This window comes from Hyperolius riggenbachi, chromosome 6, assembly GCF_040937935.1.
Source record: "Hyperolius riggenbachi isolate aHypRig1 chromosome 6, aHypRig1.pri, whole genome shotgun sequence".
NCBI classification, from domain to species: domain Eukaryota; kingdom Metazoa; phylum Chordata; class Amphibia; order Anura; family Hyperoliidae; genus Hyperolius; species Hyperolius riggenbachi.
In genome coordinates this window covers 22170644-22189303 of record NC_090651.1, presented here as the reverse complement: position 1 = coordinate 22189303, position 18660 = coordinate 22170644, and the positions used below count along the sequence as shown (strand labels likewise).

The window sequence follows — 18660 nt, the reverse complement described above, 5'->3', positions numbered from 1 at the left end:
ACCAGGGCTGTGGAGTCGGAGTTGGAGGATTTTGGGTATCCTGAGTCAGTTGGTGATTTTATAAACTGAGGAGTCAGGACTTGGAGTCGGATGATTTTTGTACAAAATCCATAGGCCTGGTAAGTATTAGTCTAAGAAGTAGGAGCCATTTTGGGATACCCGGAGTCAGAGTCGTGGTTTCATAAACTGAGGAGTTGGAATCGGAAGATTTTTGTACCGACTCCACAGCCCTGAAAAATACACCTGGGCACATATGTAATCAACTTATTCTCCCACGTTTTCTCCTTGGTGATATGTTCACACAAGGTCAATATAATGCCTTTTAAAACACCAGCTAGCAAGAAAATACTCAAAATAAGTTTGACGGTAGTTTTTCACCTACTTTTTGATGCTTGTTAAGTTGTAGAGTTCTGAAAAGTATTTTAAAGAGAAGATGAAAAATGATCACCTAGGAGAAAACTTAAAGGGACACCGAGCACCTCTTATGGGCATGCCTTTAAAGCGGATCCGAGATGAAAAACTAACAACTTATCTATATATCTTATCTAAAGTTTAGATAGTTTACACAGCAAATCTAGCTGCAAACATCTTCAATAGAATATGATTATTTCTTCCTGTAATACAATGAGAGCAGCCATGTTGTTTGTAAACATTACAAACAGGCAAGCTTATCTGCATCTTCTGTGAAAAAAACCTAATCCCTCCTCCTCCTCCCCTCTGCCTCTGAAATCTCTGGCTAGTAATACACCCCCCTCCTCCTGCCCAGACTGAGCTCCCATGAGCCCTTGCTACTGCCAAGGCTCTCTGAAAAACTGGGCGAGGCTTGTTTAGTTTATAGGGAATTAGATTATTAAAACAAAAACAATAAAGTATTTGGCTTGAGGAATGCCCTATAAACAATAGGAAAGAAACACAATTATGCAATGAGTAAAAGTTCATCTCGGATCCACTTTAACTCTCCTGGCAGTAACCCCGACCTACACTCTGGGTAGCCGCCGCAGAGGATTTCTCTACCCCGGGAGGGATTTTTGAATAAAAACTGTTGCAGCCTTTGTAGCTAGCACTTCGCTAGCTACCTGCGTCCCTCCGCTCTTTTATGATCGCCCCCGATCGCCGCCGTTATACAGTGGAGGAAATAATTATTTGACCCCTCACTGATTTTGTAAGTTTGTCCAATGACCAAGAAATGAAAAGTCTCAGAACAGTATCATTTCAATGGTAGGTTTATTTTAACAGTGGCAGATAGCACATCAAAAGGAAAATCGAAAAAATAACCTTCAATAAAAGATAGAAACTGATTTGCATTTCATTGAGTGAAATAAGTTTTTGAACCCCTACCAACCATTAAGAGTTCTGGCTCCCACAGAGTGGTTAGACACTTCTACTCAATTAGTCACCCTCATTAAGGACACCTGTCTTAACTAGTCACCTGTATAAAACACACCTGTCCACAGAATCAATCAATCAAGCAGACTCCAAACTCTCCAACATGGGAAAGACCAAAGAGCTGTCCAAGGATGTCAGAGACAAAATTGTAGACCTGCACAAGGCTGGAATGGGCTACAAAACCATTAGCAAGAAGCTGGGAGAGAAGGTGACAACTGTTGGTGTGATTGTTCGAAAATGGAAGGAGCACAAAATGACCATCAATCGACCTTGCTCTGGGGCTCCATGCAAGATCTCACCTCGTGGGGTGTCAATGGTTCTGAGAAAGGTGAAAAAGCATCCTAGAACTACACGGGAGGAGTTAGTGAATGACCTCAAATTAGCAGGGACCACAGTCACCAAGAAAACCATTGGAAACCCATTACACCGCAATGGATTAAAATCCTGCAGGGCTCGCAAGGTCCCCCTGCTCAAGAAGGCACATGTGCAGGCCCGTCTGAAGTTTGCCAATGAACACCTAAATGATTCTGTGAGTGACTGGGAGAAGGTGCTGTGGTCTGATGAGACCAAAATAGAGCTCTTTGGCATTAACTCAACGCGCTGTGTTTGGAGGAAGAAAAATGCTGCCTATGACCCCCAAAACACCGTCCCCACCGTCAAGCATGGGGGTGGAAACATTTTGCTTTGGGGGTGTTTTTATGCTAAGGGCACAGGACAACTTAATCGCATTAACGGGAAAATGGACGGAGCCATGTATCGTGAAATCCTGAACAACAACCTCCTTCCCTCTGCCAGGAAACTGAAAATGGGTCGTGGATGGGTGTTCCAGCACGACAATGACCCAAAACATACAGCAAAGGCAACAAAGGAGTGGCTCAAGAAGAAGCACATTAATGTCATGGAGTGGCCTAGTCAGTCTCCGGACCTTAATCCAATGGAAAACCTATGGAGGGAGCTCAAGCTCAGAGTTACACAGAGACAGTCTGGAAACCTTAGGGATTTAGAGATGATCTGCAAAGAGGAGTGGACCAACATTCCTCCTAAAATGTTCGCAAACTTGGTCATCAATTACAAGAAACGTTTGACCTCTGTGCTTGCAAACAAGGGTTTTTCCACTAAGTATTAAGTCTTTTATTGTTAGAGGGTTCAAAAACTTATTTTACTCAATGAAATGCAAATCAGTTGCTATCTTTTATTTAAGGTTATTTTTTTCGATTTTCCTTTTGCTGTGCTATCTGCCACTGTTAAAATAAACCTACCATTGAAATAATACTGTTCTGAGACTTTTCATTTCTTTGTCATTGGACAAACTTACAAAATCAGTGAGGGGTCAAATAATTATTTCCTCCGCTGTATTATATATAATATTATTATTATTATTATTATATTATTATTATATATATTTAAAAATCGCGGCTGCCATCTTGGCTATGTTATGATTCCCGGGTCACCCCTGTCTTCTCTGTTAGAGAAGTGCATCACTGAATGAAGCAGGTAGAGGAAGTGACACGCATGGCCATTGCAAGAGGCTCTTCCAGAGAGGTCATAGCATGACTTTGTTGGAAGTTGTCTGGCTTAAAGGCATGCCCATGAGAGGTGCTCGGAGTCCCTTTAAGAGAAAAATGCATATGCATATGGGCCCTGGATTCCAAGAATGCTTTGCAAGGAGTATTCCGCACAGCTCATCAGCCTAGGCTAAGCATCACTGGGAGGGCGGAGCTACCTCCCAATATACAGCAATATACTGTATGGATATAGGAAGTGTTTTTGATGCTGAAACCAGAAACATTAATGGAAAAGTGGGTATCCTGAATACAGGTAGTCCCGGGGACCAAGATAGGGACTGCAGGTTCTTCCTTAACCTGAATCTGTCCATAAGGCGAAACCCTTCCATCTCTGTCCCCTGTACCTCCTCTATGCCCCCCTGTGCCCCCAGTGTAGCCCCTGTACCTCCTCTATGCCCCCCTGTGCCCCCAGTGTAGCACAGCAAAACCTCATTTTACCTGTTTAAAAAACATTTTTTACAATTGATTTTCTCAAAAACTGTAAGGTCTTTTTGGGAAAAAAAATGCTTTCACTTGTTCCCACATAATCAAGCTTCACATTTTCAGGTTTGTATCTGCAGGTTGTACATAAATTGGATGTGCTTAAAGAAAACCTGAACTGAAAATTAAAAGTCAAAATAAGCATACACAAGTCATACTTCCCTTCCATGTAGTCCTTTCCTCAATCTCTTTCTCCTCTACTGCATCCTGTTTGTCCTCTGTGATCAATAGAATTCTCCGTCCTCCATTTTGAAAATGGCCATTACCCCAGAACAGCTTTCTGATCAGCACACTGTTAAACTGTAACATCGTCCACTTGAGCCATAGGGAAACATGAACATTACCGGCCACATCAGTTGTCCACTCAGCTATAAATGACAGCAACTGATATATAACTGACAGCAACTGATATATTTCAGTTCTGACAACATTTTGTCAGAACTGGAAGGGATTGTTGTCAGAAGAAAATTGTGCACTTCTGAGAGGAACTGATGGCAAGGTAACTATGTAATGTTCATTTGAAGTTACCTCATGTGTTTATTTTAAATTTTACTCAGTACAGGTTCTCTTTAAGTCGGGGACTACCTGTAATCTACTGCATTCTACTATATGTCACTACAGTGCCTCTTTTATATTATTAGCATGGCTTTGTTCTTTTTTTGTTTGTTGTTCCCTCTCTCCCCCACCCCTTCCCTTTTATTAAAGTATCGCTGAAGTCATAAAAGAAATTGAATTACTCCCATGGTGGGTTGGATTAACCAATCCTTGACTCCTCCTGCTTTTTGTGACAGCAAAAGGAAGTGCTTGTAATCAGAACTTATTACCAGAAGGCCTCAATCGGTTACTCCTGAGGAAGTGAATTATGTTTCATGAAATGCATTTAGTTAAAACCTGACTGTGCTGTTGATTGTAATAGGCCTTGCAGAGCTGAATGCTTCCATGTTAGATTATGTTTTGTCTTTATTCTCTGTCAGATCCTTGGCTGGTCATTTATGGGCTTGAATCCTAAGCAATAACCATATTCAGTAATGAACAATGATATCAATAAAGGAGGTTTTCTCTACATATTGGACTTTAGGGTTCATATTTGATGTCTGTTTTGTATTGTTCCTCATTTTTGTGTGAGTAAAGAGATTTAGGAAGAAGCATCCTTTAAACCAGCGGGTGTCAAACTCTAATATAAAATGGGCCGAAATTGACCACTGGGACCAAGTTGTGGGCAACCTCAATGTCTTGTGGTGACCTCCCTCTCTTATACTGTTCCTTGGTGTCTGGTGGCCCCATCCCTCCCCTATACAGTTCCCTGGTGTCTGGTGGTCTTCCCCCCCCCCCCCCCCCCTATACAGTACCCTGGTGTCTGGTGGTCTCCCCCTCCCTCCCTTATCCAGTTCCCTGGTGTCTGGTGGCCCCCTCCCTCCCCTATCCAGTTCCCTGGTGTCTTGTGGTGACCTCCCTCCCCTATACAGTTCCCTGGTGTCTGGTGGCCCCCTCCCTCTCTTATCCAGTTCCCTGGTGTCTGGTGGCCCCCTCCCTCCCCTATCCAGTTCCCTGGTGTCTTGTGGTGACCTCCCTCCCCTTTACAGTTCCCTGGTGTCTGGTGGTGGCCTCCCTCCCCTATACAGTTCCCTGGTGGCCCCCTCCCTCTCTTATCCAGTTCCCTGGTGTCTGGTGGCCCCCTGTTCCTGTCCTATACAGTTCCCTGGTTTCTAGTGCTCCCCCCCCCCCCACTTCCCTTGTGTCTATTGCTTTGCCCTCCTTCCCGCATATAGCTTATCAGGTGATCTAGGGCATCACTCCCTAATGCAAACACCCCACAGGTCATATTTAGACATGTATGCTTTAGAGAGCGAATGTGTATGATGGTAATCCATTGTAACCCTCTGTGCATCTTGTCTTCTCTCTGCAGCTAAAGCCACCTGTGCGGAGACTGACTTCACCTGTGACAATGGGCACTGTATCCAGGCCCGGTGGAAGTGTGACGGCGAGGAGGAGTGTCCTGATGGGAGCGACGAGTCCAAGGCCACCTGCAGTTACAGTGAGTACCAGCAGGGGTCGCTCAGTATGCAGGGCTGATGTACGGAGACTCTGCTAAAGGAAACACTTCCACTCACGCTACAGCCGTCATTCTCACAGCTCGGCTTAGAGTCCTGGAGTCTGACTGGCTGGAATAAAGAGCATGATTCATCCATCAGCGATTCAGGTTGATTGAGTGCTGGAGGCGTGGCAGAAGTTTGGACGCCACAATTGGCTGGAAATGTTGGCACCGGGGCTCGCTGGGTTTGCCCTTTATTTTATTGGGCACCTCTAGCGCCCACATTTCCACATATAGCCGCTATTTACGGCTATTGAAATGGTGGCAAATGTCTGCATCCAAACTTCCACAGCGGATAACCATGGATATCGTCAGGGATTGCCGGGGAGTGGAGGGGGTGGGATGTTTAAGGTTGGGGGGGTCGATAGATGAGGGTTGTGTGAGAATAGGTTAGGCACGACTATCAGGGAATTCGGCAGCAAGGGGGTTAGCTAGGATTCGACATTGGTTAGGCGAGGGCTTGTGTGGGAGAAGAATTGGGGTTAGGCAGTGGGGGGGGGGGGGGGGTGGGGGGATCGGTTAGGCATCAGTATAGGGAGGATTTGAGAAAGAACATGGTTAGGCGTTTGTAAAATATTGGTACAACACCGTAACCAAGCAGCTCGGAGTGACCAAAAACCACAAGGAAGGTATAGGGGACTTAGAGACGGAAAATCCCTCCTACTAAAATTTAAAGTTATAGGCTTGCTAGACACCAGGGGTTCTAGATGCAAGCTTGGCTTCAGTGGCAAAAAGATAATTTGCATATTCACTAGCGGTGCATTGTGGGTAACCACAGATGTTCACTTTAACCTGAATTATCACAAATTCCTTCTGGTTTAAGAAGGCAAACCACACTTAAAATATTGGTAATAACTACTGATATTTTACTATTGGAATTAAATAGTAATTTTAGTGATATTCCACTTCCGCTTTCTACAGCGCCCAAATTATCACGGCCCCCTTTTTGAATCTACACTCGGACCCGGTGTGGCCAGTCTTCCTGTGTAATAACCGCAGAAGACAGAGCACAGCACAAGAAATGAGCTTTGAGTTTGACTTTACCAAAGATTTTTTTATTTACGCGGAATGGAATCAGAGGGAGCTGAGCCAAAACATTTCACAGGGCCAATCAGATTCCGGGAGTGAATGATTAAAGAGTAGCTTGATGAAAGCAAACCTGAAGTGAAAAAGAAATCTTATGATCTAAGGAATTCTATGTGTAGTACGGATAATGAGTGGAACATTAGTAGCAAAAAAAAGTCTCATATTTTTATTTACAGTTATACAGTTTTTTTGTTTTTTTTTATAACATTGCATCATTTTGTCATATTTGCAGTTTAGAAACCACACTCTGTCTTTTAAGCTATAAAACAAAACAGAAATAATGACCTTTTGGACTTTCCTGCAGTAAAACCTTATCTGTAGCTGTCTCTTGCTGTTTCTTGGCTGTTAAAGTGCTTCAGAAAATAGGACTGTATTTACTCAGTGGGTCTAAGAGTTTAGAGAATCCCTTTTGCATAGATGACAACTGAAGTTTTTTTAACTCTGCCTGTACTGGAAAACAATATGAGACTTTTACTTTTCTTTGCTGCTAATGTTTTTAAAGGTTTTCTTTAAAGGGGTTCTTTAACCTTTAAACAAAAAAGAAAAAAAGTTTCACTTACCTTTACCTGTGACCCTGCATACGTCCTGTGCCCGCGTCCGTATTCAAGAATCCTCATGTCTCCCGGTGCGAGTCACTTTCCCTTTCTTTCGTCCAGCTAGACGACCACCACTGCACCTGCGCAGGACACTCCCGGCAACGTGAGCGAGGACGCAGGCGCAGTGGCGTTCGCCTAGTTAGATGAAGAAAGGGAAAGTGACCTGCTCCGGGGGATTTAAAGAGGAACTCCAGTGAACATTTTACTGTTGGCAGGTGATGTAGCTGCTGCATGGTTTTTGGCAGTTGGAAGCAGCTGTAAACAGCTATTTCCCACAAAAATTCGAACTTTTCTTGTGGGAGGGGTTAAATGTGGGAGGGGTTTCACCACAATATCAGTCATATAGCGCCCCCTGATGATCTGTTTGTGAAAAGGAATAGATTTCTCATGTAAAAGGGGGTATCAGCTACTGACTGGGATAAAGTTAAATTTTTGGTCGGAGTTTCTCTTTAAGGGCTGGCACAGGACAGGATGTCTGCAGGGGCCGGTAGAAGCCCCAGGTAAGTTAAACCTTTTTTTTTTTTTTTCTAAACTTTAAAGAACTCCTTTAAGTCCCATCTGAAGTCAAAAAAAGAAGTGCTACGAGCTCAACAACCACTTTCCATATTTCCATATTGTTGTGACTTGAGAGAGCCACAATAGCTTCTTAGCTGGTCTATAAAACGTGCAGTTTGTCATCTAACTCTGAAAGAGTAAACTTCCAAAAAACTGAAATCTCCTCTCCACACTCTCATCCTGTTTACCCGATATAATCTTATAAAGCACTTCCATACATTAGACTTCAGAAGTCTGTATAGAGATTTAGGAAGGGGGAATTCAATCTCGCTACCTCTTTCTGATGTATAGACGTTGTGCATTTTCGGATTATGTTCAGCACATCGGATGCGAGTGTGAAGGAGATAGGAAAAGTTTTACTCTTTGAATCTTAAAGTTGGCAAATCGCTGCTCTCATCCTGATACCAATATTTCCCCTTCAGCTCTCCCCGTGACAGACTCCCGCTTTTTCGCAGAACGTTTCTGTAGATCTCTATCTTGCGTCTGTGAGCGGCTTCAGTCAATGAGCCGGTAACCGCTCGGCGGGTGGTTTAATTTACTGATGCCTGATTACAGCTTTCCGTGACTTCTGTGTGTAGCTCAGTGCTGGAAGCCGCGCAATACGACTCAATTTATTACAGTAACATCCAAAAAGAAAAGCATTGCAAAAAACAGTGCCCCCAAAATATATGTAAACATATAATTTTTCTAAAATAGTTTTCTATATAGGCCGGTTTTACACCTATTTTTTGTGTTGCGTTGGGATGCAAGCTCCTGCGACATCCCACCGCAACGCAAAAAATGACAATTGCATGATCCAGCGGCAGAGTGCAGCGACATGGTCATATGCATAGCACCGCCCCCCTCTCCGTGATGTACTCCCTGCTGGGCAGAGTGCGCTGACATGGTCATATGCATAGCACCGCCCCCCGCTCAGTGATGTACTCCCTGCTGGGCAGAGTGGGCCGACAGGATCATATGCATAGCACCGCCCCCCGCTCAGTGATGTACTCCCTGCTTGGCAGAGTGGGCCGACAGGATCATATGCATAGCACCGCCCCCCGCTCAGTGATGTACTCCCTGCTGGGCAGAGTGCGCTGACATGGTCATATGCATAGCACCGCCCCCCGCTCACTGATGTACTCCCTGCTGGGCAGTGTGCTGACATGGTCATATGCATAGCACCACCCCCCGCTCAGTGATGTACTCCCTGCTGGACAGAAGAGTGCGCTGACATGGTCATATGCATAGCACCGCCCCCCGCTCAGTGATGTACTCCCTGCTGGGCAGAGTGGGCCGACAGGATCATATGCATAGCACCGCCCCCAGCTCAGTGATGTACTCCCTGCTGGGCAGAGTGCGCTGACATGGTCATATGCATAGCACCTCCCCACGCTCAGTGATGTACTCCCTGCTGGGCAGAGTGCACTGACATGGTCATATGCATAGCACCGCCCCCCACTCAGTGAGGTACTCCCTGCTGGGCAGAGTGCACTGACATGGTCATATGCATAGCACCGCCCCCCACTCAGTGATGTACTCCCTGCTGGGCAGAGTGCACTGACATGGTCATATGCATAGCACCGCCCCCCGCTCAGTGATGTACTCCCTGCTGGACAGAAGAGTGCGCTGACATGGTCATATGCATAGCACCGCCCCCCGCTCAGTGATGTACTCCCTGCTGGGCAGAGTGGGCCGACAGGATCATATGCATAGCACCGCCCCCAGCTCAGTGATGTACTCCCTGCTGGGCAGAGTGCGCTGACATGGTCATATGCATAGCACCTCCCCACGCTCAGTGATGTACTCCCTGCTGGGCAGAGTGCACTGACATGGTCATATGCATAGCACCGCCCCCCACTCAGTGAGGTACTCCCTGCTGGGCAGAGTGCACTGACATGGTCATATGCATAGCACCGCCCCCCACTCAGTGATGTACTCCCTGCTGGGCAGAGTGCACTGACATGGTCATATGCATAGCACCGCCCCCCGCTCAGTGATGTACTCCCTGCTGGACAGAGTGCACTGACATGGTCATATGCATAGCACCGCCCCCCGCTCAGTGATGTACTCCCTGCTGGGCAGAGTGCGCTGACATGGTCATATGCATAGCACCGCCCCCCACTCAGTGATGTACTCCCTGCTGGGCAGAGTGCGCTGACATGGTCATATGCATAGCACCGCCCCCCGCTCAGTGATGTACTCCCTGCTGGACAGAAGAGTGCGCTGACATGGTCATATGCATAGCACCGCCCCCCGCTCAGTGATGTACTCCCTGCTGGGCAGAGTGCACTGACATGGTCATATGCATAGCACCGCCCCCCGCTCAGTGATGTACTCCCTGCTGGGCAGAGTGCACTGACATGGTCATATGCATAGCACCGCCCCCCACTCAGTGATGTACTCCCTGCTGGGCAGAGTGCGCTGACATGGTCATATGCATAGCACCGCCCCCCGCTCACTGATGTACTCCCTGCTAGGCAGTGTGCTGACATGGTCATATGCATAGCACCACCCCCCGCTCAGTGATGTACTCCCTGCTGGACAGAAGAGTGCGCTGACATGGTCATATGCATAGCACCGCCCCCCGCTCAGTGATGTACTCCCTGCTGGGCAGAGTGGGCCGACAGGATCATATGCATAGCACCGCCCCCAGCTCAGTGATGTACTCCCTGCTGGGCAGAGTGCGCTGACATGGTCATATGCATAGCACCTCCCCACGCTCAGTGATGTACTCCCTGCTGGGCAGAGTGCACTGACATGGTCATATGCATAGCACCGCCCCCCACTCAGTGAGGTACTCCCTGCTGGGCAGAGTGCACTGACATGGTCATATGCATAGCACCGCCCCCCACTCAGTGATGTACTCCCTGCTGGGCAGAGTGCACTGACATGGTCATATGCATAGCACCGCCCCCCGCTCAGTGATGTACTCCCTGCTGGACAGAAGAGTGCGCTGACATGGTCATATGCATAGCACCGCCCCCCGCTCAGTGATGTACTCCCTGCTGGGCAGAGTGGGCCGACAGGATCATATGCATAGCACCGCCCCCAGCTCAGTGATGTACTCCCTGCTGGGCAGAGTGCGCTGACATGGTCATATGCATAGCACCTCCCCACGCTCAGTGATGTACTCCCTGCTGGGCAGAGTGCACTGACATGGTCATATGCATAGCACCGCCCCCCACTCAGTGAGGTACTCCCTGCTGGGCAGAGTGCACTGACATGGTCATATGCATAGCACCGCCCCCCACTCAGTGATGTACTCCCTGCTGGGCAGAGTGCACTGACATGGTCATATGCATAGCACCGCCCCCCGCTCAGTGATGTACTCCCTGCTGGACAGAGTGCACTGACATGGTCATATGCATAGCACCGCCCCCCGCTCAGTGATGTACTCCCTGCTGGGCAGAGTGCGCTGACATGGTCATATGCATAGCACCGCCCCCCACTCAGTGATGTACTCCCTGCTGGGCAGAGTGCACTGACATGGTCATATGCATAGCACCGCCCCCCGCTCAGTGATGTACTCCCTGCTGGACAGAAGAGTGCGCTGACATGGTCATATGCATAGCACCGCCCCCCGCACAGTGATGTACTCCCTGCTGGGCAGAGTGCACTGACATGGTCATATGCATAGCACCGCCCCCCGCTCAGTGATGTACTCCCTGCTGGGCAGAGTGCACTGACATGGTCATATGCATAGCACCGCCCCCCACTCAGTGATGTACTCCCTGCTGGGCAGAGTGCGCTGACATGGTCATATGCATAGCACCGCCCCCCGCTCAGTGATGTACTCCCTGCTGGGCAGAGTGCGCTGACATGGTCATATGCATAGCACCGCCCCACGCTCAGTGATGTACTCCCTGCTGGGCAGAGTGCAGCGACATGGTCATATGCATAGCACCGCCCCCCACTCAGTGATGTACTCCCTGCTGGGCAGAGTGCACTGACATGGTCATATGCATAGCAACGCCCCCTGCTGAGTGATGTACTCCCTGCTGGGCAGAGTGGCCGACAGGATCATATGCATAGCACCGCCCCCAGCTCAGTGATGTACTCCCTGCTGGGCAGAGTGCGCTGACATGGTCATATGCATAGCAACGCCCCCCACTCAGTGATGTACTCCCTGCTGGGCAGAGTGCGCTGACATGGTCATATGCATAGCACCGCCCCACGCTCAGTGATGTACTCCCTGCTGGGCAGAGTGCAGCGACATGGTCATATGCATAGCACCGCCCCCCACTCAGTGATGTACTCCCTGCTGGGCAGAGTGCACTGACATGGTCATATGCATAGCAACGCCCCCTGCTGAGTGAGGTACTCCCTGCTGGGCAGGAAGTACATCACTGGGATTCCCGTTGGTCTGCGCGTCGTGACGCACCGCGCTCTGACGTTTACACTACGTGTGTCAGCCATAGCCTTACATTACCCCAGGCTCCGTACATTTAGCACAGTGCTTGCGGTAATGCGCTGTTTCCCTTGCGTGGGCTCAGATGCTTCCAGCGCACTGCAACAGACCACAATAAGTGTGAAAATCTCCATAGACTTTCATTGCTATTGTGGCTTCTTGCGGCAAAATAGGGTAACACAACCGCAGGTTTACACTGCTAGTGTGAAAGGGGCCTCACCTGGTGTGGGTGCCTTTACCTACGGAACTGTGCAATGCCAGCAAGATTGTGTATTTTTTTTTTTTTTTTTTTAAATAGTAACAAGCTTATCTCAGCCTGCAAATGACAGAAGGCTCCTATTTCAGACAAGATTTGGACACTATGACCAAAAAATAATTGTATTCCCCCCCCCCCCCTACTCCCCCCTTCCCAAAGAGTGTGCACAGTGGTAATGTTTCATGCGGAAGAGAATGCAAGCTGTGGCATATCGCATTTCTCTTACATCTAACAGTGATCCCTAAAAACAACAGGATAGCAAAGCTAAATAAGTCATTTCTTATTGAATGTTTTTTTTTCTTTCAGTTAATATGGAGGTTCATCCCCCTTAAAAATCCCTATTAAGATCTTGCCGTCATTCAATTCAGTCGCTAGCACCCCTCAAGCCCCGTTCTGTCTTATGGCGCTGGAGATTGCTGATGTCTCGTCTAGCGGTTTAATGCGATGTTTGATTCCATGGTGCTGCAGAGCCGTAGGCCACGGCGGCAGATTCGGAGCGGATAATTCCCTTGTCATTTCACGCATCAGCCGTTCCTCGAGGTTTTTTTTTAGGCCATCTCACAATCTGCAGATCTGCCCGCCTGATCTGAGAGATCGGATTCCTCTTCTCTCCCCAATTCTTTTTATTTCCTTTTAACGGAGGGCGTCGAGTTTTTCATTATGGGCGCGCGGAGAGGTCAGGATGTTTGCGAGGCCGTAATTAATGTCACATCTGTCTCTGAGGCGCGGGTCTGATCACAGAGGCCTCCTGCTCCTCACGTCTTTGAAGTGGGGGGAAGGGTGAGCTTTGTAGAACGGCTTCTGTGGAGATTGCGCGGGGATGGGAAAATGTCAGCTTCGCCCCCTCGAGAGGGTAGGTGAGGCTTTGTAAATTAAAAACATTATTTTTCCCTCAGAGGTTTGCGCTGTACAATTACAGAAGTGAGGCTGTGAAAACACACGGGCAGCTACCAGGCTCCTCCGCCCTCACACCTGCCCTCCACCTATAATCGCAGCGTGAGCCTGTCGCAGTTTGCCGTGGTGGTGACAATACTTGTAGCTGCAAGTAACTGGAATCCAGCCGCCCGCTGTGCAATGTATTTAAATGAATTGATATTTGATTCACTGAGAACATCAAATTAAACAATTAAAGGTTGGTTAAAACCAGGACACCATTAATTTGGTTTTTAATCAGGCTCTCAGTCAAAATTTAAAGGAGTAGGATCAGCCATACTATGCCAGGCAAAACAAACCCCACATATATAAGTAGATAAATACTTGATCTACTTACATAACACATGTATTATACTGTCCATGTTTTGATTTCAGTGAATGTTATATAGTAAATGAAGAGAATTCTGTTCCTGGTGGGAACCATGTCTTTTGCCCCCAGTTTAGACTAAATCCTGATGTCATTTCTGCCCTTTATTTCTTTTTCTTTTCTCCTCCAATCGCCGAGTCACCTCAGCCTTGCTTATAAAAACACGAGTGAGCAGGGGATTGAGTTTCAGATAAGCAGCTAGGCAGGGAAATAAAGGGAAGAGGAGGAATATATTATAGATAAAAAGCAGGGCTGTGGAGTCGGAGTCGTGGAGTCGGAGTCGTGGAGTCGGGCAATTTTGGGTGCCTGGAGTCGGAGTCGGAGTCGGGAAAAAATGCACCGACTCCGACTCCGACTCCTAATGAATTTGTAACTGTAATTAAAATAGAAAATATGATAAAATGTTCTATTTCTCAGATAATAGTCATTAAAAATAATGTATATATACAGTAATAGCTGTGCTTAGTCCACAAAAATGAAATAAACCAATCAAAATTAGTTACTTGTGCTGCTTCAATAAAGCAGTCCCCATATTTTTAAGGTCAGATATACATATCTGATTGTGACTGTATATATGATGTGTACACAGGAATCTCTTATATATACTAAATAACATCTATGCTGTAAGAATAAAGCCTGATGTGTAGCTGTGTCACCAATAGAGATGGTCAATGAGATGGAAATAATTCTGCACTGATGCTGATTTATGCAAATGTATGCACTCCCTTTGCTGATGAAATCAAATCATTTGATATGTTGTTAAAATTTGGTTTGGTGACTACAAATTAAAGGGTACCTGAGACGGATGAAAAGTAAAGTTTTACACATACCTGGGGCTTCCTCCAGCCCCCTTCAGGCTAATCAGTCCCTCGCTGTCCTCCACCACCCGGATCTTCTGCTATGAGTCCTGGTAATTCAGCCAGTCAGCGCTGTCCGGCCGCATGCCGCTCCCACAGCCAGGAACATTTTGCACCTGCGCAATAGTGCTGCACAGGTGTAGTATGCTCCTGGCGGCGGAGTGTGTGCATGCGCACTACGCCCGACTGGCTCAAGTACCTGGACTCATAGCAGAAGATCCAGGTGGTGGAGGAGGACAACGAGGGACTGATTATCCTGAGGCGGCTGGAGGAAGTATGTATAAAACTTTAATTTCATCTGTCTCAAGTTTACTTTGTTACACAGTAGTACTATACTCTACATATGCACTCTCCACAAAGCTGCAGGGAATACACTGAGAATGTTGTGCACATTGAACACAGAGGTGTTGTCTGTCACCCATAAACCTTGTTCAGATTGTGCATGAAGAATGTGTAATAGAGGAAGAATCTCCTCATTCCCCTGCAGAGTACCTGCACATCATTCATACATGTACCCACACTTACATTGCCTAGGGCCTGATAGATGTTCTTTGTTCCGGTTTGTACCTTTTACAAGTACTCTTACCAAGGACTAGTTTTAGTCTAAAGGGAATAAATATAGTAGTCTACATATCCTTCTCACTTCAGTTGTCTTGTAAAATTCCTAAGCGTTGGCAGTTAAGAGACGAATTTCATGTTACATACTTTTAATCAACAAAATTGTAATATGCAAATTAGAGGAGTCGGAGTCGAGGAGTCGGAGTCGGTGGAATCCTAAACTGAGGAGTCGGAGTCATAGTCGGTGGATTTTTGGACCGACTCCACAGCCCTGATAAAAAGAACCCCAGCATGCAACTGTTTGGCAATGGCTACTAAAAGGCCAGTGCTTCAAGCCATAACAGCAGAAAAAGTTTTGTATGCAGGATTAGCATCTTTATCACTTAATACACTCAGACCAGTTGCTGTTGAAATTTTTATGATTGCACTCCACTTTAAAGGACACCTGAAGTGAGATCGTGTGTTCCTGCGAGTAGGAAGATGGATCTGGAAACGCTTGTTCGTCGGGTCATGCCGCTGAGCGCTCCCCGATCCATCTACCAAGGACTATGGCACTAAAGGTGGCCAGAAACGATACAATAAAATGATCCGATTTTACGGCAATTCGATAAAAACGATTGTTTTTTTTCAATGCGAGCAAGAAATCTGATCGGATTTCCCATTTTTGTTTGATAAGTCTATTGGGAGTGCTGGATTTTTCTGATCAATTTTTATGAAAATTGAATGGTGTAGGGTAGATTGTCAGTTTTCTTATGTATTCTTCAATGCCATTTTCTCAGAGCTTGCCATTATTTTTTCATAACTAGGTACAAATTGACCACACGTTTGTGGTACATTGGTCATATTTTTGAAATGTTACAATCAGTCAGAAAAATTGATTGCAATTGAATTGAAAAGATATTTTAAACATTGTATGGTATGTGGCCAGCTTTAGAGTATTAGAGGCAGAGGATCAGCATGATGTCAGTCAACTGGTATTTAAATAAATGTCAGCCTCCATATCCCTCTCACTTCAGGTTCATTTTAACTACGGACAGCAGCCCTCACTTAGTGACCAGAGGGAGAACCCTTGGCAGAGTTAAAGGGAACCTTAACTGAGAGGGATATGGACGTTTCCTTTTAAACAATGCCAGTTGCTTGGCAGTCCTGCTGATCTAGTGGGTGAATCACACACCTGAAATAAGCATGCAGCTAATCCAGTCTGACTTCAGTCAGAGCACCTGATCTGCATGCTTGTTGAGGGGCTGTGGCTAAAAGTATTAGAGACACAGGATCAGCAGGAGAGTCGGGCAACTGGTATTATTTTAAAAGGAAAAATCCATATCCTTCTCAGTTTAGGTTACCTTTAAAACTGGTGGAAATTACGGAAGAACCAGTTTAAAGGGAACCCGAGGTGGGCAGATAGGACTCGGAGACGTGCTCTCTGCCTAATGACAAGCCTCTGTGTCCCCCACCGCCGCTTTCTGCCCCTCCACCACTGCGCTGTAGCCCCCCGAGATTAGCAACAATATATGTCGCTATCGCGGAGGTAATATGTGGGAGAGGGATTCCCTGTTCAAAACGCCCACCGGGGGCATTCCTGCAGGCTTTCCAGAGCTGCCATTGGGCAGCTCTCTCTCCCTGGCCACGCCCCCTGCCGCTCCCCCGCCTCCCTGCACGTTGGATGAGAAAATTAGTCTCTCATCCCAGCGTCGTGACCTATAGGTCACGAAAGTGGGCCAGTGCGGCCCGCAGGAGCCGCGATTTTTGCAGCTACCTGATCCGCTCAGCCCCCCGGATCAGGTAGCCTACTTTTTTTTTTATTTTTTATTAATTTATTGAGCTCACCTTGGGCTCTCTTTAAAGAGGGAAGTGTAGCCAAAATAGCATCATTAATAAAATTGCTTATTTTTTACAATATTCATTTATAAATTCTTTAGCCAGTGTTTGCCCATTGAAGTTCAGCTTGCCCAGACTTACTTTTAGAAGTTTATCACAGGCGGCAACTTCTTTAGTACTGGCAGGTGATCTCTATGGAATGTTTGTTTACTGAGTGTTCTAAAGCCAGGAGAAAATATAGCTTGTCTCCCAGATTGCCATTTATACCAATAAACTGCAATATATAGCTATAGGAAGTGTTTCTGGTGCTGAAACCCAGGAAATGTAAAGAACCACTCAACCGAAAAGCATTTTAACTGTGATTTTAGAGCAATTAGCTTTTGTGTGGCAATTACCATTTTTTTTCTTCAAGGTAATCAGGAAGGGAACTGTTTGACCTGGAACTGAATCTTTTTAATAGTATTTTGTAAAAAAAGCTCTCACAAAATCGCTTTTCCAGTCGCATAGCGATTTCCCCCGTACCTTGCATTGAAGCGCAAACCCTGAGGAAGTGGTGCAGGAACCGCGTTTGCGATTGGAAAAAAAGCTCATGTGAGAACACTCACATAGGAGCGCTTTTCAAGTACTTTTAAAAATCACCAGTACTAAGAAAAATCCAAAAGCGCTGTGTGAACAAGCCCTCAGACTGAGGCTCTGCCATTCTGGAAATACTTTAGAAAACCACGAGAATCCCTCATGAGAAGATGGACTAGTCCAAAACCTGTCGGTTCTGTTGTTAACTTACTTTATTTGATAGAGTGGTTCTTTTAACATAAAAGTGGGCATCCTGAATCATTTACTGCATTCTACTCTTATGTCACGACAGGGCCTCTTTAAATTGGGACACAATTGTTTCCGCCTCTCTGCTGAGCCCTGGCGGCGTTGACATGTGTGTATGTAAATGTGTGGCGATATATCATCATGTACAATGGTGTGACTGTTAATTATATCCGTGTAGAGCGGCCTACTGCCCTGAATATAAACCCTCCGCCTTTGTTTCCTATTACACGCCGTATGAACAGCCTTGTAAAGATGTCATATAAACATGGCGGGGTGCTGGTTCCTGCACGTTCCGCATTAGCATTAATGGAGTCGGCTCCAGGCTGCGGCGTTTAACCCCGATGGCTGGAAGAGACGGAATGTCTGTCTACCAATGCCTGCTGCGCACTGACGTATTTACCATCAATCTCTCCCTGATATTATTATTACCACTACCATGAAAATCATCACATTCCGCAGAAAAAGGAGCCACAGATTACTTTTTCTCCTATGTTGCTTTCACTTACAGTAGGTAGTAGAAATCTGACACGTTTTGGACTAGCCCATCTCCTCATGGGGGATATGTATATAATACGCAGAGGTAGATACTGCTTGCTTGGCAGTTTGAAACAGTCGTTATTTCCCACAATGCATCAAGGTGCACAGACAGTAAACGGTCAGGGCCATGCTCATGACATCACACTGGGTGAGGGGTTTCACTATAATATCAGCCATACAAACGCCCCTGACACACTTTCTCGTGGGAAAGGGGTAATCAGTTACTGATTGTGATGAAGTTATATCCTGGGTTAAAGTTCCTCTTTAAAGAGGAACTCCAGTGAAAATAATGTAATAAAAAAGTGTTTCAATTTTAAAATTATTATGTATAAATGATTTAGTCAGTGTTTGCCTGTTGTAAAATC

General features: G+C 46.4%; 1 protein-coding gene across 2 annotated transcripts in view; it reads left to right on the top strand.

Annotated features, from left to right (window-relative positions):
* LRP8 (LDL receptor related protein 8) overlaps positions 1 to 18660 on the top strand; it is a 308337-nt gene that overhangs the window by 156430 nt on the left and 133247 nt on the right. For both annotated transcript variants that reach the window (XM_068238989.1, XM_068238988.1), the window contains one exon: positions 5338 to 5466. In XM_068238989.1, the coding sequence (XP_068095090.1) occupies positions 5338 to 5466 (129 nt within the window). The remainder of the gene's footprint in view (positions 1 to 5337; positions 5467 to 18660) is intronic.